The sequence below is a fragment of the Fusarium poae genome, chromosome 2, assembly GCF_019609905.1.
Source record: "Fusarium poae strain DAOMC 252244 chromosome 2, whole genome shotgun sequence".
Lineage (NCBI taxonomy): Eukaryota > Fungi > Ascomycota > Sordariomycetes > Hypocreales > Nectriaceae > Fusarium > Fusarium poae.
The window spans coordinates 1,797,066-1,818,225 of NC_058400.1; the positions used below are offsets into that span (position 1 = coordinate 1,797,066).

General features: G+C 50.1%; 8 protein-coding genes across 8 annotated transcripts; all 8 read left to right on the top strand.

Moving 5' to 3' along the window:
* Window positions 1-3,181: 3,181 nt before the first annotated feature.
* On the top strand, window positions 3,182-4,109 carry FPOAC1_004527 (uncharacterized protein; the record flags this gene model as incomplete). The annotated part of the gene is made up of 4 exons (XM_044849072.1): window positions 3,182-3,423; window positions 3,484-3,571; window positions 3,626-4,040; window positions 4,093-4,109. The coding sequence occupies 4 exons, from the start codon at window positions 3,182-3,184 to the stop codon at window positions 4,107-4,109; spliced, it is 762 nt and encodes a 253-aa protein (XP_044707782.1).
* Window positions 4,110-5,114: 1,005 nt separating this feature from the next.
* FPOAC1_004528 (uncharacterized protein) lies at window positions 5,115-6,536 on the top strand (the record flags this gene model as incomplete). Its single annotated transcript, XM_044849073.1, has 1 exon — window positions 5,115-6,536. One exon carries the CDS (start codon window positions 5,115-5,117, stop codon window positions 6,534-6,536), a length of 1,422 nt encoding a protein of 473 aa, XP_044707783.1.
* Window positions 6,537-7,604: 1,068 nt separating this feature from the next.
* FPOAC1_004529 (uncharacterized protein) lies at window positions 7,605-8,411 on the top strand (the record flags this gene model as incomplete). Its single annotated transcript, XM_044849074.1, has 3 exons — window positions 7,605-7,779; window positions 7,845-8,079; window positions 8,144-8,411. The coding sequence occupies 3 exons, from the start codon at window positions 7,605-7,607 to the stop codon at window positions 8,409-8,411; spliced, it is 678 nt and encodes a 225-aa protein (XP_044707784.1).
* A 372-nt stretch (window positions 8,412-8,783) lies between these two features.
* FPOAC1_004530 (uncharacterized protein) lies at window positions 8,784-11,153 on the top strand (the record flags this gene model as incomplete). Its single annotated transcript, XM_044849075.1, has 1 exon — window positions 8,784-11,153. The coding sequence occupies one exon, from the start codon at window positions 8,784-8,786 to the stop codon at window positions 11,151-11,153; it is 2,370 nt and encodes a 789-aa protein (XP_044707785.1).
* A 1,968-nt stretch (window positions 11,154-13,121) lies between these two features.
* On the top strand, window positions 13,122-14,573 carry FPOAC1_004531 (uncharacterized protein; the record flags this gene model as incomplete). Its single annotated transcript, XM_044849076.1, has 1 exon — window positions 13,122-14,573. The coding sequence occupies one exon, from the start codon at window positions 13,122-13,124 to the stop codon at window positions 14,571-14,573; it is 1,452 nt and encodes a 483-aa protein (XP_044707786.1).
* A 519-nt stretch (window positions 14,574-15,092) lies between these two features.
* Window positions 15,093-16,202, top strand: FPOAC1_004532 (uncharacterized protein; the record flags this gene model as incomplete). The annotated part of the gene is made up of 1 exon (XM_044849077.1): window positions 15,093-16,202. One exon carries the CDS (start codon window positions 15,093-15,095, stop codon window positions 16,200-16,202), a length of 1,110 nt encoding a protein of 369 aa, XP_044707787.1.
* Window positions 16,203-16,603: 401 nt separating this feature from the next.
* Window positions 16,604-17,401, top strand: EFM7 (Protein N-terminal and lysine N-methyltransferase efm7; the record flags this gene model as incomplete). The annotated part of the gene is made up of 1 exon (XM_044849078.1): window positions 16,604-17,401. The coding sequence occupies one exon, from the start codon at window positions 16,604-16,606 to the stop codon at window positions 17,399-17,401; it is 798 nt and encodes a 265-aa protein (XP_044707788.1).
* Window positions 17,402-17,974: 573 nt separating this feature from the next.
* FPOAC1_004534 (uncharacterized protein) lies at window positions 17,975-18,850 on the top strand (the record flags this gene model as incomplete). The annotated part of the gene is made up of 1 exon (XM_044849079.1): window positions 17,975-18,850. One exon carries the CDS (start codon window positions 17,975-17,977, stop codon window positions 18,848-18,850), a length of 876 nt encoding a protein of 291 aa, XP_044707789.1.
* Window positions 18,851-21,160: the final 2,310 nt, after the last annotated feature.

A 21,160-nucleotide genomic window follows, 5' to 3' on the forward strand; every position in this document is an offset into this window, starting at 1 on the left:
CTGGGGTCTTCACGAACCACAAACTCAACTTTGATAGTCCTGGAGATTTGAGTCCACAAACAGTCGTCACCCATATAAAAGTTTGGATATCAAACCAAGAATTGAAGCAGAAGCCTACGCATGATGATGGGGAATGAATCAAGATCAACATCTGAACCATCATGACGATTGCAAATTTGGAGGCGACTGCCAGAAGGTCCATGTACTGAGTACATGATGCAAAATGCCAGCTAGTGGACGCACAGAGCCAGCCTCCCTAGCACTGCGAGGGGGGCAGATTGGGGTGTGGACTGATTCATGGTTGGCCAGAGTGGAATGACTCACTAAGTCAGCGGGCGGCTGGGGCTACAAAGAGAAAGGACACACCAAGGACGAGAAAAATGGAAAAACCCACAGCCTACCTTACCTGCTGGTTGCCGCCGTCTGGGCGAAAAATCTGCTTTGCGGTGTGTCCGGAAACCAGGCTTTGTGCGTCTGTAGAGCAGGTTGAATCATGCCGCGAGTGGTTTTCTGTAGCAGCTTCTGACCATGGCATAATGTTTCTGAAAAGATGAGACGCTTGCGAGACAACCATCGCTATCAGCGACATTCGACCACACAGGCCTCTGAGGCTGCCAGGGTGACGACGCGTCGCGATGGAGGGCGCGTGGGCTGAGGAAATTATTAGTGAAGGGGGCAGAGCGTGTTTCAGGGTCCCGTCATGTTGCTGGTGGTTGGCAAGAGTTGGTGGTTAGGTTAGGATAAGAGTCCCACGGGGCGACAAGAGGGTTTGACAGGACCGAGCATGGCTGGAACTTGAAGGAAGTGGGTGTCCGCTCCGACACCGACGGGGGTATACGGTTGTGATTGGATAAACGGGAGTGATCTTGGTTGCGCTAACGAGCGAGTGCAATCAGACTGAAGGTGAGAGGAGTCGCATCTGAAATGAGTGAGTGAAAAAGCCGAAAGGTAACCAACCACGCCGCGTCGGACTAGCCCCCCCGGTCCATAATTTCAACCCGTATCCGAGGTCCACAGGCATCTGAGGGCTCCATGGATAGGCGCTGTGACGCTTTTATCGCCTCCGGATTGCGTGCTGCTATCGTCGTAAATTCCGGCTTGAGTCAAGCCAGTCCAGGTCAAGTCAGGCTCTGCTCGCTGGGTCTCGGTGCCCGCCTTTTCCCACCTGAAGTGGTCGTTCCCGTCGCTGTTGGGCTTCGTTTTCGTCCATGGTCATTCGCTCGGTGCTGGTTCTCGTCGTTCGCTTTTACTATTGTGATAGTTTAATCTGATCCTGGCCGTGCAGTTGTCCTTGTGTAGTGCGTTGTCGCTTCTCAAATCGATCATCATACTCGAATGTCGGTGGCTGCTCCTTCAACCTGCAGATTGATGTGAGGTTTGTGGGTTGTTTGGGAGGAAGAGGAGGTGAGAGGCAAGGTGAGGTGACGGAGGGACAGAAAAGAAAGTCCAGGGGGAAGATGACGACAGGAAAAGAAACGAGAGGAGGCAGGCAGGTGGGCTGACCGCGCCAAACATCCTCGGTCGCGCTAGGGGCTACAGGAGGCATGCGTCCTCTGATTAATCAGGATAGAAACAGAAAAAAACAAGACAAGACAAAGAAAGAACTCGTAAGCATAGTCCAATACTTTCTCTGTCTGTACTTTTCTCTTTTTTTCTTCTCTCCCTTTCTCTTCCTGTTTACATCGGTAGCCAAGTTTTCTGTTGACGGACACATGCCGAATAGGCTATCACGCTTGGGCACGAACGATTTCTTCCTCATGATCTCTTGTTTCTCATTTAGAACAGGACATTACAGGCTGAGAGTGAGCCGCGGCCAAAGTCGGGCAGCAGGGCACATTGCCTACTTATTTGTAGTGGCGATCCAAAAGAGATTTTTTTTTTTCAGTGCAGGGCTACTCAGTGCATTGCAGGTGCTAAACCATGCACTGAAGAAGGCAACCTAAATCCGAGGTTCGTGTGGAAAAGTCACTTGTACATAGACTTTGAGTCTGTTATAGCGACACTTCAGGGGCTTAAGCCTTGGACTGGGGTGCGTGGGTGGGAAAAAAGGAGATAAAGTCAGCGTCGCAAGAGTGTTTGATTGGACCGACAGAGTTTAGTGCACAAACTAACGCACGCCAAGCCTGCCAGCGTCGCCGCCACAGGTTGTGTTGTTGCCTGGGGTGTCCTGCCTGAACAGCCTTTGCCCAAAATTATAAGTAGCCAGCCCTCCCCTCGCCCGCCTGTTTCGAAGGACCTGCGCGGAAGTCTCGACTGACGGCCCTACGTACCAACCACTTACGTCCGGCCTCTCTTTTTATTCTTGCTCCCCCCACGACGTCACACCCCACATCACACCTCCATTACCTAACCAACTTTCCTCACCTTTGACAATATTCACAGCCTCATATCTCTTTGGGATAAAAGGTCATTGTCACTTCTCTTTGTCTCTACGTCACGCTCTTGCTCTACTGCAAACGTGATCCCACTCTCTAGCACAGCAAGAAAAGACCTTGGTGCAGACACCCTAATCAACCAGGTCACAAGAAAGAACTGAAACACGTTTCTTTCCCTCTTCGCTCCTTGCGCGCAATCGATATCAACGACGACCGGAACGAAGCGATCACCGCCGACAACCGTCATCGTCACATTCGAATCGTTGCGCTGTTGTAGACAACAATAAAAGAAAACCAAAAAAAAAAAAAACAAGAAGCTGCTGTGAAGTGAAAGAAGCTCGTGGTCTTCCCATACCTAATTACTTGGCCGATATCTTGAGTATCGCCTACCAAAAAAAGAATCCGACCGCCTTCATTTCGTTTTCATACCGTTCTGCATCGAATCTATTCATTCGACGCTTTCCACGAACACTCTATTCAATTGCTGGGTCAGTTTCTTTGTAGGGGACACATTCACTTGTTTCTCTCCCGCTATTGGTATGTGCCCCATGAATCACTGCACTGCCCCACTCCGCCTATAAAAGGCCAGCTTCTTCTCCCTTTCCTTAACTTCCCTTTTGCATCATAACAACGGCGCTGCATTTTCTGTATCCCGTTGCATCAACCACATCGCGATCGCATCTCCCTCATAGGGTAGGATGCATGGTTTTTTTTTTTACTCGATACGCGATGCTAACCTAGTCTGCTCATAGATCTGTTCAGCGATTCTTCATAACCGTTGACACTTCTCGATACCGACTCCAATCATGGAAGGCATCCAGACTCACCCATCCAACGCGGCGCAAGCCAAGGCCTTTACTGCGCCTGGATCGCTGTCGTTCCCAGGAGCTACCAACGAGCTCACACCGCCGCCCGTCGGCAACGGCGATGCTCAGCAGCCCGCTACAAATGGCCAGCAGGCGGCAAATGGTAACGGGGTGGCACCCGCAACGCCTGTCGCGACGCCTGCTGCTACCCAAGGACCTAGTGGAATCACTCCCACTCTACAGTATGTATCCTCCTGAGTGACTTTTTTCTGCTCAGTGAGGCTTATCTCGCAAATTTAAAGGAACATCGTGGCTACAGTGAACCTTGACTGCCGCTTGGACCTCAAGACTATCGCTCTGCACGCGCGTAACGCAGAGTACAACCCCAAGGTACATCAGACTCTATGAGTATACTGAGCATAAACACGTTGCTAACATACCAAGCGTTTCGCTGCCGTCATCATGCGAATTCGTGAGCCCAAGACTACCGCCCTTATCTTCGCTTCCGGCAAGATGGTTGTCACCGGTGCCAAGTCTGAGGATGATTCGAAGCTCGCTTCCAGAAAGTATGCCCGTATCATCCAGAAGCTTGGCTTCAACGCCAAGTTCACCGACTTCAAGATTCAGAACATTGTCGGCTCTTGTGACATCAAGTTCCCTATCAGACTGGAGGGTTTGGCATCTCGCCATCACAATTTCAGTTCTTACGAACCTGAGTTGTTCCCTGGTCTTATCTACCGCATGATTAAGCCGAAGATCGTGCTACTCATCTTCGTCAGTGGAAAGATCGTCTTGACCGGTGCCAAAGTCCGTGAGGAAATCTACCAGGCGTTCGAGATGATATACCCTGTGTTGCAAGGTTTGTTTACTCGTGTCATTTTCTTGGAGTACATCATGCTAACTGTTCAAAGATTTCCGAAAGGTCTAAGGTGGCATATCATCTCTTACCCGACACATCACACTACTACTATCTTATCGACGTGTATGATTAGACAAACCGTCACGATACCACGATTGCTTTTTAATTCTCTGGTTTCCTTCTGGTCTTGATGTCCAGGCTGGAAACCAGGAATTTGCGTTTGTACCATTTTGAATCTTTTCTGCATTGCACTGGCGTTGGAAGGGCGGTTAGGCGGGGGATTATCACGAGGGATTTCGGTTCAGGGGGAAAAAGATAAGATACTCATCCCGCGACACATCTCATAGATTGCTCGCGCCGGTACTGCGGCGCACGCGCTCAGTTGATTTGAGCGCCTTAATATTTCAGGGATTCGTTGAGTTGAGAGGGGCTGATGAAACAAAGTCGAGGAGGGGTCGGTTGACATGAGCCCTTTTGATGGTTCAATGAAAGAAACACAAAGCTCGATGACGGGTTTGTGAGCGAGCACAATGGAGAGCAAGCCTCTGGCGACTGTTGTGGCAAGGCGACAAGCATATGATGGTGTCACCATAATGGCTTGAACCCAACACCTGCGAGAAATGTCTCCAGGTGAACAGTTTTTCTCAGTAGTGAGATAGAAACAAAGTTCAAGTTCTCTCCCAAATCTGTAGCCTTTTTGACGGTTTTTTCGAGTTCGTGAAATGTGCATGCTCGTGCGATAACGATAAGAACGCGGTTGTGCTCACCGCACATAGATCCACTCGCGTGCCGTCCAATAATAGCTTTCTTCAAGGTCAACCAGGAGACTAACCCCGATCGTCGGCAACCCCAACGCTAATCAGCCCATTCTTTAGTTCTGTTTAGTCTTTTTGACGACGCCTCCCCGGCCGGCCAGCGCCGGGATCGGTGTGGGAACGGGGAAAAAGTCTTTCGAATTCATCGGCTCATCTAGACTTGCTTTTGTTGATAGTCTCGTAGATAAGTGACTGTTCTCTCGCAGGTGTTCGTGATCTTCTTTCCATCCTGCAACTCCTTTCACATCTGTTTGTCGCAATGGCTGCCGCTCCCTCCTCCATCCTCATCGTTGGCTCTGGCGTCTTCGGCCTCGGTACTGCCTGGGCTTTGACCAAGCGACCCCATTACTCCAACACCAAGATCACCATCGTCGAAGAATGCGCTGGTCAGTTCCCTCCTGAGGATGGTGCCAGTGTAGACTCATCCCGAATCGTGCGAGCCGATTACTCAGACCCATACTACGCTGCGCTCGCCGCTGAGGCGCAGAAGGAATGGCGAAAGCAAGGTGACGAAGATGTCGGCGGTCAAGGACGGTACTCCGAGTCCGGCTTTGTCCTTTGCGCAAGCGAAACACCCAAGGACTTCAAGATGAAGAAGTCTGGCATGGACTATACCAAGGAGAGTGCGAAGAACGTCGAATTGATTGCTGCGCAAACCGGTCTACCCATGGACAAGATCCAGAAGCTTGAGAGCACCAAAGCACTACAAGAATTCCTCGGTACGGACGGATATCCTGGAGACTGGGGCTACCTTAACGGTAACTCTGGTTGGGCCGATGCTGGGGAGGGTATGAAGTGGCTCTACAAGCAGGCCAGTGCCACAGGACGTATCGAGTTCGTCAACGGCAAGGTCACAGAGCTCGTGACAGATGGTGATCGAGTTGTTGGCGCAAAGCTGAGTGATTCCAAGGTTCTCAAGGCCGAAGTGGTCATGGTTGCTGCGGGTGCTTGGTCGGGTTCGCTTGTTGACCTCCGAGGTAGAACAGAGGCTACTGGCCATGCCGTCACCTACATGGACATTACACCAGAGGAGCAGAAGCGTCTGGATAACTTCCCTGTGGTACTGAACCTAAGCACTGGCTTGTTCCTCATCCCCCCACGAAACAACGTCCTCAAGGTTGCCCGCCACACATTCGGATACATCAACCCTGTTAAGATTACCAACGCTCTTCCTCCATCGCCCAACGACAAGAGGGAGCCTTTCATCGCATCTCAACCCTACACCTCCCGCAACGATTCGGCAAATCCTCTCTCCGTTGAAGCCGATAAAGATCTCCGCCGTGCCCTCAAGGACTTGTGTCCTATCCGTGGCCTAGAAACCCGGCCATGGAAGGAGGCTCGAATTTGCTGGTACTCTGACACAAGAGACGGCGAGTGGCTCATCGATTACCACCCAGGATGGAAGGGACTCTTTGTCGCGACCGGAGACAGCGGACACGGATACAAGTTCCTCCCCAACCTCGGTGAGAAGATCGCCGATGTCTTGCAAGGTCAGGGCGGCGAGCTTGGTGAGAAGTGGCGCTGGAGGGAGATGAAGAACGATGGCGTCGGAAGAGAGACAAATGGCGTGTATAATGGTTTGATGACACAGGACGGAAGCAGAGGCGGACGTCCCCTGGTACTATGCGATGAGCTCGCAAAGGGTCGGGCGCCAGTTGGAGAGACCAAGGCCAAGCTATGATAGAACATCAGATGGTCCTGCCCGTCTCATTTTATTCCGCCCTGTACACATGTTTTCAGCGCACATTTTGAATCGATTATGGCTTTAGATGATAATAGTTGAAGCGTTTGTAGTAGCAAAGAAAAGATTGTTTGTTGAAAACCGAATGTGTTTGTAATTGGAACGTGATATGATGACATGACCAGAAGGGAAGGTGAGCCCAGAGTAACATCATTGGACTACATTCTGGCAGCATAGTCCTATAGCGGGGCGAGTGTAATAGGCAAGTGAAATAAGCCGAGAGAGGCGTCTCAGTTAACGCGGATATTCATATACATGAGTTCGTTAACCGGAAATGAATTGTCTGTAGTCGTGTGTGTCCAAGCTTGGAGCCGAGATTTCGACTCCAATGCAATCTATTTTAACATGGTAGCCAATGTATCAAGAATTGGTCCCTGAAAGCACAGGAGACGATAGTTAGTTAGTTCAGGCCATTTGAAAGTAGACTCTTCTGTTGTTTATTTGGTTAGGTACCCATGTAGTAAAGTTTACAGGCTGACGGTTTGTTTCTCTCGTGAAAGCAATCAATCTTTGGGTTTGGAATACCCTATAACCCAGAATTATTATATTGCCTTTCTAAAATATTCTTAAGCTTGGGGCATCACTGTCTAATTCCATACAAGTTCGCAATGCTATTTCTTATATACATACATAGCTGGGAAGAGAACATATCTCCCTAATGGAATCTCCCATGGGCGGATGAGTACAAAGGTAAATTCAGTACCCCAATCCATGTTTAAATTACAGCCCAATTATGGAAACAATGTGCCAACAACAAACCCTCCTTACTCAGCTGAGACACAAATAATAAATCACGGCATTGGCAAATAAGATTTCAACGTTAAAGATTTCAACGTAAAATGGATCCTCCATACATTTACTTGCTATTTGCAGGACGACTTTGTGTCTGCCGCTATCGGCATCACGTGATACCCTTTGGAGGGGAAAGTTTTGATGTTAGAGATTGATTGATACCCTGGAACTAGTAACTCACGCATATCGTTTTATTACTTCGCCAGGTTCTCCAAAATGTCCAGCCAGGATAACTCACCATGCCGGATTCTTGTCATGGCCTCAGGCTTTGGCTCTAATTTCCAAGCCATCATAGATGCGATTTCTTCAGGTTCTCTCCCAAACAGTCGTATCATTTCTCTCATCGTGAACCGCAAGAATGCACATGCGACTGTTCGGGCAGAGAAAGCAGGTAAGACATTTCTCATATGGTCTTAGAGATTACGTCTATTTGCACAATAACTAACTCATGACCAGGTATCCCATGGGAATACTTCAACCTGATCAGCGGCGGGTTCCTGAAGAAGGGAGAGACAGATGAGCAGAAAGTTGTCGAGGGCCGTCAAAAGTACGACGCCGCATTGGCAGAGAAGATCCTATCAGCAGAGGTGAAGCCTGAACTGATTGTTCTCGCTGGCTGGATGCATGTCTTCTCGACTGCTTTCCTTGATCCCATCAAGAAGGCGGGCATCAACATCATTAATCTTCACCCGTCAGTATTACCTATATGTATATGTACCTGGGAGCTTGTTTGGATGCTAACTCGGCTTTTTCAGTGCTCTTCCTGGAGAGTTTGACGGGGCTAGTGCCATTGAGCGAGCTTATGATGAATTCAAGGCCGGACGACTAACACGCTCGGGTATCATGGCCCACTACGTAATTGCTGAGGTTGACAGGGGTACTCCTATCCTGGTCAAAGAGATCGAGTGGAAGGGAGAGAGCCTAGAAGAGTATAAGGAAAAGGTGCACTCTCAAGAGCACGAGTTGATCGTGAACGCAACAACCAAGGTTGCGCAGGAGACAGTTCAAAAGAGAGCATCATAGCGTTGAGATCGCTTTTGAAGCCATGAGATAAAATGAAACAAAAAGAACACTGTACGAGCGTGGTACGACATATCCGTTATGAGAGACGAAAAGCAGCCTGTGCCTCGTTCGATAAGCATAAGCATTCCAATTATATGAGATATGGCGAGAGCGAGTTTACTGTTAGTGGTGTTGAAGGTTGCTTGGACCCACGTCTGGGTCTAGGTTAACTCGATGCGCCTCAAAGTTGCGACAGCCAAGCTCCGCTCAGCTCTAAACGACATCACCTTCGTTCTCTCGTAGTCGACATTTCACTTTCCACTTTCCACCACAAAACTACTCACGAGCACTAGAAATGTACCAATAAAAACCATTCGCGACACAAGACCGATCATGTCTTCCGGCAAGGGCGCCCCCGACTTTCCAAACCTAGAAGCCAAGCTTCAAAAATCATCTAAACAGTCTGCATTCGAGAAGCAGAAAGCAGAGGCCGAAGCCAAGCGATTACGAGAAGAAGCCGAAACTGCCGCCGTGTACAACGAATTTGTTAAGAGTTTCGACCGCGACGATGATTACGACGGCCACAGCGCGTCCGGCTTTTCAGCGCCCTCGCGCCCTCGACCAGGATTTGGAGGCCCGCCGCCTCCCTCGGGACCCGGTCGACGACACTTTGGTACCTCGGGACTGAAGAGTGGCCCGGGAAGCTTGGGACCGCCACCGTCCTCATTCGGGAAGAAGCGATCTTTCCAGGACTTTGCGAGGGCGCCTCGTGAGAAAGGAGTATTGGGTTATGACGAGGGCAGCGGCAGTGGAAGCGCACTTCCAGCATCCAGAGCTTTTAACACGAGTGATGATGAGGATATGGATGGCGCGTCAAATCGAGCCGAGGAGAGGGCGATTGCTAAGCCCACACTGCGACTGTCGAACATACCACCGGGAACCTCACCAGCTACAATCAAGGCACTGATTCCAGAGAACTTGGTAGTTGAGGATGTCAGAATGACATCTTCCACCGGCTCTGCGGGATCAGAACGAAAGCATGCGGTTTCGATTGTGATATTGTCCCAGGATACACCCGCAAACGACATCGAGGCAGCCGTCAACGCGCTGCAGAACCGGTATCTAGGCTATGGTTACTATTTATCTTTGCATCGACATCTTTCCTCAGCTGTTGCAAGTTCGGTAGCGTTGCCAGCCATTGGTTTCAACTCAGCATCCCATCCTTTTGGAGCGAAACCTGTTGAGCAGTCATCAGGACCACATAATGCACCCGCACAGCACGGCTTCCATAAAGGATTTGCGCCTCCCACCTCATACGGACCTCCAGGTGCCGGCGTCAACCGGTCTAACTTATTACACGTGCCAGTGAAACCGCCATCAGACGTTAAAACCATTCAATTGATCAGCAAGGTCATCGAAGGAGTTCTCGAGCACGGCCCAGAGTTCGAGGCATTGCTAATGTCACGGCCTGAGGTTCAGAGGGAAGAGAAGTGGGCGTGGATATGGGATGCAAGAAGTCAAGGTGGTATATGGTATCGATGGAGATTATGGGAGATCATTACAGGTTCACAACAATCACGACAGAAGGGCAAATACGTCCCCCTTTTCGACGGCTCACATGCGTGGAAGGCCCCGGAGAAGAACCTGAAATTCGAGTACACAACCAAACTTGATGAGTTCGTATCGGACTCAGAGTACAACTCATCCGACGACGAGGACTTTGATGACGAGAATAAGCGGGAAACCGCAGATCCCGAGTCCGAGAAAACATTCCTCAACCCGCTGGACAAGGCCAAGCTCACACATTTACTGGCGCGATTACCAACATCAATGTCGAGGCTGAGAAAGGGCGATGTTGCAAGGATCACAAGCTTTGCAATTGCTCATGCAAGCCGTGGAGTTGACGAGGTTGTAGGAATGATCACATTCAACGTCGAGAAGCCAATCGCTCTTACCGGCGCAAATCCTGAGAAGAAAGCAGACATTAAAGACGTACAACCGGGCGCGCAGGAAGAGGCATCGAGGGAGGAGGGCGTCGATATCAGTGCTGCTAGCCTAGTAGGCTTGTATGTCGTAAGTGACATATTGTCATCTTCATCGACAAGCGGCGTGCGGCATGCATGGCGATTTCGACAACTATTCGAGACATCGTTAAAGGACCGCAAGACCTTTGAAACACTAGGTCTTATGGCTGAGCGACTTAAATGGGGTCGTTTACGCGCCGAAAAATGGAAGCGTAGTATTCACCTTGTCCTTAATCTTTGGGAGGGATGGTGTGTCTTCCCAGCTGAGAGTCAAGAGTTATTTGTTCGAAGCTTTGAAACCCCGCCATCATCGACTACTACTGAAAAGGAGAGTAACGAAGAGAGGAAGGGCAAATGGAAGACGGTAGAAGATGCTCAAGCGCGGGTACTGCCAGTATCAACCGCGGTTGAAGAAGAGGATGACGTGCCGGGCGAAGCGATCGACGAAGACGATATTATAGGGGAGCCGGTGGAAGAGGACGACATCGAAGGCGAACCTATTGACGAGGATGATATCGAAGGCGAGCCGATTGAGGAAGATGATGTGGTTGGCGAACCAATGGACGAGGATGAGGCTGTAGGAAGTGAACCGCCACCAGCACCTTCAGAACAGCCCCCCACTGAGAGCGGAAACAATGACCTAGAACAGGCGTGCAGAGCCGGACCGCCTAGAAGGCGGATGCGAGCGGTGGATATGTTTGCGGATTCCGACGATTCGGATAAGGAAAAGGGCGCATAACGATAGGCGAGCTTGAGGATACCAGTTAATGAATTAAGCGTAACCGTTTCAATCTGCAAGATGGCGCAATACAACGGCGCAATACTAAAGCCAAGACCAAGACTGGACCAAGGAATCAGATGCGTCGTGAGTTGTTGTGTGACGCCAGGGTCTTTGAAGATCACACTGAAAAGATCCAATATCAAAGCCAGTTCTGGAGAGTCATGCTCGCTGGACAACTAGGGGAAGCCGTGGCAAGAAACTAGGCGAGGATCTCACGGGAGATGAGCCTAGAACAGAGAGACAATGTAACGCTATTATGAGAACATGGTTCTATGGGAATAAGTCTCGTAATCACAGTATCTTGGTTGGTTTAAGGCTTGTGATGTTTAGAGTCGCGCATGAGCTGAACCAGCGGGCCGTGCCTTTGACGATTTGTAAGTTATATGACTTGGTACTTGTGTCTACGTCACGGAGAACAACAATACGAATGGGATCATCTTTGTGTGCATGAAGCAAAGACAAGATGAGGAAGGCAGAAAAAAAAAGGACAAAAGACTTGTGCATGAGCTATGATGGTGTTGAAGTGGCCGGGGCCTGTGAGCCAATGGAAACTTGCTCACCGGCCAGGTTGGCTGATGGAGCGAGCATACGGTAGTGGAGAGGCAAGAGAGAAGCGGCAACAAGGTTAAAGAATTACGTGGGAGAGGTATTTTAAGTATTCAAGACTATCTGATGGTCTGTGAATTTTTTAATATATTTTTTATTGTATTGGTGTACAGTTGCTGAGTATCATACCGAGGCAGTATCGGCCGTCCAACGGAGGTAAATTGTCGGCATCGGCCGATCAAATGCAATGCTCCGTACCGGCGGCCGGAAAATGGATGGGTTCATTCGTTTCTGTAAGGAACGGGGCTGCGGGATGAATTCGGTCTTGGCTTTTTGAGGATGCTGTTGTCATGGAAATGAAGTCATGTTTTATTTCAGACGTTGAAGATTATCCGTCAGATATACTCTATATATGCACTCTATACAATTTGCACATCTCTGTTCCGTGAATACAATCGATTCCATTCATTCCGACATGACCTGACAAGACATCAAATGATAGATGCACCTCAAGTTCGGCTTGTCACTAGCGTAGCAATGATCTTGCTAATCAAGTGCCTCGCTAGGATCAGACACCCTTTGGGGCGCTTCCTACTAGCCTAGCTCGTCTGCTGCAGCGCTGCAGTCCCCGCATGGTGGGGGGTTGATGCACCTTTGCAGGTAGGAAACCCGCTGTTCGCTCTTGCTGCTGACAAGGTAGCGGCAGACGCAGACGCTGGGTCCCTGAATTACTTGATGGTTCTAGTCAACATCCATCGCACTTCCTCTGGCTGGTCTGTTCTGTTGGCTTTGTTTCACCTTCTACTTCCAACACAACACCAACCGAAACCATATTGGGCTTCAATCAGTCACTCCTACAAGCTCACATACACTCATAATTATTCCGTACACCATCGGGTTCAAGTACGACAGTATTATATCGAATATCGAACCCCCCACACCGAGATCGACGACTTGCGCTACAGCCGACGCAAACCTCATCTTTTGTAGCCCCTCGCTCATTGCGCAGACATTCCGAGCTTTGATTATCGCCAAATAATTTGCGTCGCTTCACACGGATCCTCACATTTCCATGTCAAAATCCGCGAGAATCGCGTTTTCGTCGTAGGCTCGCTCCCGTTGCGGCTTTGCGCCGGCCACAATCCTTACAACACATCCGTCTTGTTCCACCTCTGTCATCCGTTGTACATAATACTTATCGGGCTATCTCTTCACCATGCCTCTCATCAATGGAATAAAAATGGCCTGGTACGTTGCCGCTTGGCCTGGCCTGGTCGGTACCCGCAGGATTCGGTAGATTTGACTAACTCTTGAGCTTGTAGCGAGCCTTGCATCCGAGGCCATCGGTCTACTAAGTGTACACACGCCAACGAGCGACTAATGGTGCCCGTCAGGAAGCCGGGCAGACCTCTTAGTAGCTGTCCTCATCCGGCATCACGCCCATGCTCTTGCGGAAGGGTCACGGCTGCCATACCTAAGAAACAAGCCTGCCATTGTGGTCCTAGCAAAGGTGCTGAATCACCAACTCTTCACCCCGAGAATGGCGACAGTGCAAATAGCTCTGCACCCCAAAGTCCGACTAGCAAGACCCCGGGCTCAGGCTATCGAGTGCAGAAGACGAGTTCCAAGGGGAGCAACTCGAGTCGAAGAGAATCGGTTGATCCGACGGCTTTGCAGCGGATGGATCCCAAAATGCTCAACATCCTACCTTCTTTTGAGGACGCCACTCCAAAGTCTACTACACCTCTTGCTGATATAAACCCCTACGGGAGCATGGGCATGACCCCCGCGGAAAGCCCCTTTGGTCCTGTCATGTATCCAATGTTCCAACAAGTCCAAACCCCTATTCTGAGCCCGAATAGCTCGAAAACGACAATGGTCAACCACGCAGGTTCAATGACAGCCACGCAAATTCTGGAAGAACCAAGCCCGCCTGCACCCAAAGTAGGCTCCTGCTGCGGAGGAGGGAATGCCCAAAACGCGGCCTCTACTCCTATAACACTCGCGTCTGTACCGAGTCCTCCAAAACCCAAAAAGAGTTGCTGTTCATCGAAGAATGATTCACCCAAGTCTGACCAAAAGACTGACACTATACCACCTGGCGACTTACCTACGCCTAATAGTATGATGATACCTTTTCCGGCACCCGTCATGATGCCTAATGGCATGTATGCCTACTATCCTCAACCAACAGTATTCACCTACCCACCTCAGTATGGATCGTATTTGCAGCCTCTTCAACCGGAACAATGGAGACAAGTCATGGCTACCATGACGTTTGCTAGCCAAGGAGGCATGCCGTCACCCTATGGTATGCCTGGTGCAACGCCATTCCAAACTCCGCACCCCACCACGGGCACTTCTCATCAATGCAGTTGTGGTGCTTCGTGTGAGTGTGTAGGCTGTGCAGCTCACCCATATAACGAGGCGACGCAGAATTATGTGCGATCGGCCTGGCAGAGCATGATGGACACAGGTTACACCCATGTCAATGGGCACAGTAACGGGCACAGCAACGGGCATGTCAACGGTGGCGAGATACCAGCAACAAACGGCCACAGCATGAACGCAAACACTGCGGCTGCACCCTCTATCGGTTCGGCTGAGGGCACCGTGTCGCCAGTCGCCCCACAGACTCCTTCCGAAGCAGCTTCCGGTCTTAGTGAAGAGCAGGCATTGTCGGCTAATGACTTCTTCTTTGTCAGCTATCCATTTGGAGACTCGTGTGCAGGAGAGGAAGCGAGTTGCCCGTGCGGAGATGACTGCCAATGCTTGGGATGTGTCATTCATGGCAACATTGAAGCAGAGGTGGAAGCAGGGAGCCAGGCCTAGAAGGCATTTATACGGGAATCGGATAATTTCAGAGCTGGATTCCTCAACTGTCTGATGCTCTTAATACCTCAAATTAGCGAACAGAACGGAATGAAGGAAACTATAATGGCTTTGAGGAGCTTGTTAGATTGGAGGATGATATACCCTTTTGTGAGCATGAGCGGAATGATAAGGTCGCTGAGCGATCAAGAACATTATAGCGGAAAGTATGAAAAATACCATGGTAGAACACGTCCGTTATTAGAAAGTATAATGGAGTTTATTTCCCCTCTGCCTGTGTGTTTACGAGAACATTTGAAAATTGAATGCATAGGTAGATAAGACTTGAACAATGAAGCTAGGTACTGGTAGTGTAACGTTAGAGAAAAGCGGGGCGCACTGTGCCATCCCTTGACCTCAAAATCTCATTTCTTTAAGAGCTTTGAACTTGTTCTAACTGCATGTTTCGATATTGGTTCATCGAATTTGAATCGCATGTCTCAGTATCTAAATCAGTCGCAATTATCTGACAGAGTCAAAATGGGGAATAATGACAGAGTCCGCGAAAGGTCACCGCGACGGGACTATGGCTCTCATAACAGACGGAGCCACGATCGCAACACTCATAGAACCAACACGCGCTCACGCTCAAGATCACCAGCGCATGAACGATCAAAATTATCATCATCTCGACATGAAGGACGTTTATCTGAGCCAACTCATCGCCATTCATTATCCAAACATCATGATAACCGTCACCATCACCGCTCATCTCACAAACATCGGGATCATGCAAGTCGCAAACCGGAAGTCGCAGTCAAGCTTCCATTTGATGCCCGACCTTTATCAAAAGCAGATTTGACTGCCTTCGAATCACTTCTTGGCGAGTATCTCAGTGTCCAGAAGCAAAAGGACATGACCGCAATGGATGATCGCGAGGTCAAGGGACGATGGAAGAGTTTTGTTGGGAAATGGAATCGCAATGAACTTGCAGAGGGGTGGTACGACCCTGAAACTTATGCTCGTATCACCGCGGAAAATCCAGTTACAGCTCGACCAAGACACGCTTCTGTGCACAAGGAAGAAGAAGAGGAGCCCATAAAGGACACGACAAACCAAGGCAGCGAAGACGAGGATGATGATTACGGACCCCCTCCCCCAGGATCAGATCGTGCACGACGCTCCGGCCCAGGCATCCCCACGCTCCAAGATTTGTCTTTACGTGCTGAACTTGCCGAGGAAGATAAACAAGCTTCCATCGAAGACATCCGCAACGCACGCAAAGCCGACAGGGCTTTACAGAAAGAGCGGCTTGATGAACTGGTCCCCCGCGCCGAAGCTGGGACTCGCGAGCGCATGCTCGAAAAGAAAGCAGCCGTTGCAGACAAGATGCGCTCGTTCCGTGACAAGAGCCCCGGCGCTATGGAGGTTACCGACGAGAAGGAGCTCATGGGTGGCGGCGATTCACTAGATGAGTACAAAAAGGCCAAAGAGAGGGAACAGCGACGCAAGTCGGAAAGAGAGATTCGCAGAGAAGAGGTCGACAGAGCCAAGAGGGAGGAGATGGAGGAGAGGAAGAGGGCTTACATGGAGAGGGAGGAGGGTACTGTGAGTATGCTGAGGGAGTTGGCGCGACAGCGATTCGGATAGAGAATACTCTTGTTTTCTCTTATTGTCTCGGGAGTTGGAGGTTGTGGTAATGGGCGCATTTTTATTCTTGTATATTGCTATTGTTGGCATACCTATCGCATATAATGGTGTTAAAGAAAGAGGTGGACTTTTCACGCACTGTGAGCGCACATTTGGCCCACCACTCAGATCAAAACTCTTTTTTCCACGACATTCAACAATATCGACCGACGGCACTTTGTCTCCAGAGACTAAGTTTGTTAGGGAAAACACCAGAAAAAGAGGTCAGGGTCCCAAGGCCAAACTCATACAGCCTACGGAATATCTTAGCTATCTACACCGGATCACCGGGATCTTACTCCAAAACTCACATTTTTGGTCAACACTCACTCGCCATTAAACTACCACCATCGCTTACCACAATGTCTGGAGAAGTAGACTACGGCTTCGGCGACCTCATGGACGACCCAGAGGATTACTGCCCCCCTACGCCCCCGCCTACATCCCAGGTCTTCACCATGCAGAGCGGCAAGCCCATAACGTTGCATCTTGTCGGCGCCAGCCCTACCGAGGCTCATCATCTGTGGAACGGCGCAAAGATGATTTCTGATTTCTTCGAGGAGGATCCCTCACGGGTAAAGGACAAGACGGTTCTTGAACTCGGTGCTGCCGCTGGTCTTCCTAGTCTCGTCGCTGCTATCCTGGGTGCGCGCAAGGTTGTCGTGACGGATTATCCCGACCCTGATATCATCAGCACCATGCAGAAGAATGTTGACGAGTGTGACGAGACTGTCGAGCCTCGTGGTCGCATCGCCAACACCGTCGATGCCATGGGCTTCGTTTGGGGCGCTGACTCGATCCCACTGCTGGCTCGTCTGAACCCAACCGACGATTCTCACCAGGAACGTTTTGATGTTCTCATCCTAGCTGATCTCCTATTCCGGCACAGCGAGCACGGTAACATGGTCAAGACGATTAAGGAGACCCTGAAAGTCTCGCGTGAGAGCGTCGCCTACGTATTTTTCACCTCTTACCGGCCGTGGAAGAAGGAGCTCGACATGGGTTTCTTTGATATTGCGCGCGAGCAAGGCTTCGAGGTGGAGCAGATTGCTGAGCGAAGACTCGACAAGCCATTGTTTGAGAACGACCCTGGTGATTTGGATGTTCAAAAGACTGTCAAGGGATTTGCTGTGCGGTGGTCTGCCGAGGCGTGCAACTGAGGGATTATGATGAGGCAGATAGACAAAATGGCTTTGGGATAGTAAGACTTGGGAATCGGTATAATGAATGACGATTATGACAACAGCAGTTGATACTGGCGTGAAATCTCAATACACGCGAGGCGTCTGACTACGAATTGATATTCCCAACTGTTACGTTACTTGAACCGACATCGCAGATGCAACGAGCCGGCCGTAACAGTAGTAGGATTCTCCACATGCGTTTGATAAAGAGGGCTCGTAGCACGAAAGAAAGAAACACCTGCCTTATTACCTGCAACCGTTTAACAATACTGAAACCCTTTTCTGCACATATCCGCGCCAAGTCTCGCTTTGTCTCGAGATACCCCGAAGCATCTCCAACATCTGCTACACTGCTTACCCTTCTGGACGAAGAGTTGTCACAAGCGAGTCCCCCCCAGTGTGCTTGCTTAGCACAGGTAGCTCGAGAGAGGGGCTGCGGAATTCTGCCCTATTTTACCGGCGGTCCACCGGCTAGTTCATCGTTCCGCGCCGCACCGCACCACCGTAAGCCGCAATAGACGACGCCGGTGCAATATCACATCATATACCATGCCGACTTCGCAGTACCTCCAAGATCTTGACAGAGATGGATTTGTCATCATCAAGTCGATCGTGGATAGTGATAAGCTCGAAGCGTTGCGAGAGGTCAGCTCAAAGGCAACTCAGCTGGCCCGCGATGGACAATGGCCGTTCGTACGTACAGTCCCAAAGCAATTCCCCCCATGGGACGCGAGCCAAGCGCGCGAGCACGGAATATGGGGCGTGCAGCATCTCATGAACCCTGAACTTCCAGGTCACGAGCTTTTCACCGAGCTATACTTCTCTGAGACCATCTTGGGTATTGTGAAGCAGTTACTTCAGTGCCAAGATGAGCATCTCGCGATGGAGCTCTTCAATATGCTTGTTAGGCCAGAGAAAGACTTTGAGTTGAGATGGCATCGCGACGATATCCCCGCTGAGGCCAGTCAAGAGGAAGAGATGGAGCGTCTTGGCAAACACGCCTACCATGCTCAGTATAACTTTGCCTTATGGGAGGATGAGTCTCTCATCGTTGTGCCCGGTTCGCATAAGCGCGCGAGGACCTCGGCTGAGCGAGACGCTGACCCGTTTGCCGAGTATTTGCCTAACCAGCTCATTGTCAAGCTAGAGCCAGGTGACATTGTATTCTACAACAATAACATTCTGCATTGTGGCGCCTACAATAGCAGCAAGGAGCGAATGACGCTGCACGGCTCAGTCGGCCACATACAGGGCAACAGTCTCCGAGCGAGGAACGTCTTACAACACGGGGTTGGTAGCTGGGTCGACAAATGTGATTTTCAACCGCTCCTGGAAGATGATAGGCGAAGAGCCGAAGAAATGAGACAGCGTCTAATTCGCCTTGGCAGCGAAAGCGGTCAGGTTGGTTATTCGCTCCAAGGCTGAAGGCTGAGAAGAACGAGGTAAGACATCAGAGTTGCTTTGATGTCATACCTGGCTTTGGTGCTCACTCATTGAGGCGGGCCTCAAGTTATAAGAAGACGCGAGGGGCGTATTCGGCAAGGGGTGTCAAGTGGCTACGATCTGTACTTGGACACTGGCTCCGTGAGCAAAGACCTATGTAGGTAGCCAATGTATGTTTGACCAAAGCAGTCATTCTGACCAAGACATGGGCTGCGTGCCAGTAGCAGCCAATGTGATTATTGTTGGTGTCTTGGCTCAGTATCAGACATTCTCTGAATCTGTTCTTGTATTACGAGTATATCAAGCCTTGACATGATATGGGCTATCTTGGTGACCTCAGTGGCACTGTAGTATACCAGCAAGTGAACCAGACCGGAGTGGCCTTCAATCAAGGGGCACACGACAGAGGGAAATATGAGAATTCACGGGGAGATGGCCGACTTCCCGATGTCCATCTTTTGATGGTCCTTGATATATGTATAGGTATTCATGGGATTCTGAGCCGACCCCGCATCTCAATTACCCCGGATACAAAGGGTATATCGGATCATTTGGGGATTCCGAATTTCCAGCACGTAAAATGTTGAGTAGGCTGAACTTAATTATTGCCGGCCCAGGGCAAGATATTGTTGAGGGTGTAGCTGCCTGAGCTTCCCAACTCACAAGGAATTGCAGATGCGAGTCAGGCAGGCTGGCAGGTGTCTGTATAAGTTTTAACTTGATCAGGTCAACAAATGATACAACGTACCGTAGCTCGGAATCATCGACAAACTTTCTTCCATTGGACTCGGTAACATGCCGGTGGAAAGAAAAAAGGGTGGGCTCGGCTTACACGCGGTTTATGATAGAAAACCCCACGGGGAAATGAAGCCTCACGCGGGGGCAAATCCCGACGATTGAGTGCCATTATCCATAGCCCTTCATCTAGCGGTCTGCACCTTCAGGGGGCAGCGGGCAGAGTAAATACCTGCATAGTGGCGGCGGCATGGTGCAGTAGACAGGACAGGGTAAACATCCATGAGCTCATGTACCAATGCACAGCTCGGGAAAAGTCCAAGCAAGAGTCCATGTGTACCGTAGAGAGACGAGGTTCTTGTCTCAGTCGCGTCTGGATCAAGATCCTAAATCTAGACTACCCCACACGCACCGACCACCAGTCCCCCCGCACCTCCATTAGTCCCCAGAACTCGCTTGTCGTAAGCTAAACCCACTCACCAGGCCTAAGCATTGAAAGAATTAGCAAATACTAATAGCATCCTTCTATACAAATGTACTGTTGATACTGGACGTTTGTAAACCGTTCTTGGTAATTGTGGCCGGAATGGTTTCTGAAAGTGGCTAATCGTAAGCTCATCTGCGGAAACCTGGTTCATCGGTTCCCCAATTCGAGTGAATTCGTTGTTCCCCAGCTAGACGCGAGCCATTCAGGCTGGTATACTCTGTAGGACTGCTTGACAAAGACAAGGCTGGCTATTGTCGGCTGCCCAATGATAGTCTTGCCAGGAATCGATTGATTCAACAAAGTTGTGGGTAGACCCCCAACACGTCGCTCATGAGCAAGGACCCTGGACCTTGGTGCAGAAGCTGATCACCACCGTGATTTGTGATGGTGTTGTAGCTGCACGGGTGTGTTGCAGTTACGTGGAGGCGAGTACAGCGGTGGAGGGAGGAAAAGAAATAATGAGAATGGTGGCCACGGCTGTCAAGCCTTTGGCAAGATACGACGAGTGGACTGTAATTTGTGTAACTTGACACTCGGAAGGTATCACATTAGGCAAGCAGAGAACCAGATTTGCTCATCGTCTCCGATACATATCACAGCCCCCAAGCGCCTGTGTGATCTACCCGATCCCACCACTTGAGAGCACAGAGTTTGGGGGCAACTGAGTGATTGTTCCGGTCATCTCGTTGCTTTGTTGGAATCTCAGGTTTGCCTTGTCTATGTCTTGTCGTTTCGAAAGGATCAGCAGCATGCCGTGGTTGTAACATGACACAGGATGTTGGTGAGCATAGCATGGCATGGGTACGTGATATTACGCGACTGCGTCGTGGGGGAGAGGAAAAAAAGATAAACGAGGAACTATTCCTGGTGTCGCTCTCTTCCTTTGCTCCGCACCGGCCTCGTCTCCGCTTCACGCCCTAAAAGAGAAGCGATTTTCACTTTGGAAAAAGTTATTTCATGCGTTTTGATTCTCCAAGTGACGGCGCAAAAGGCGGCATGAGGAGGAAAAGAGGAGTAGCTTTGATTGGGTACGAAAAGGTTGTGATTTGTCGAGGATTGAACGAAAACTT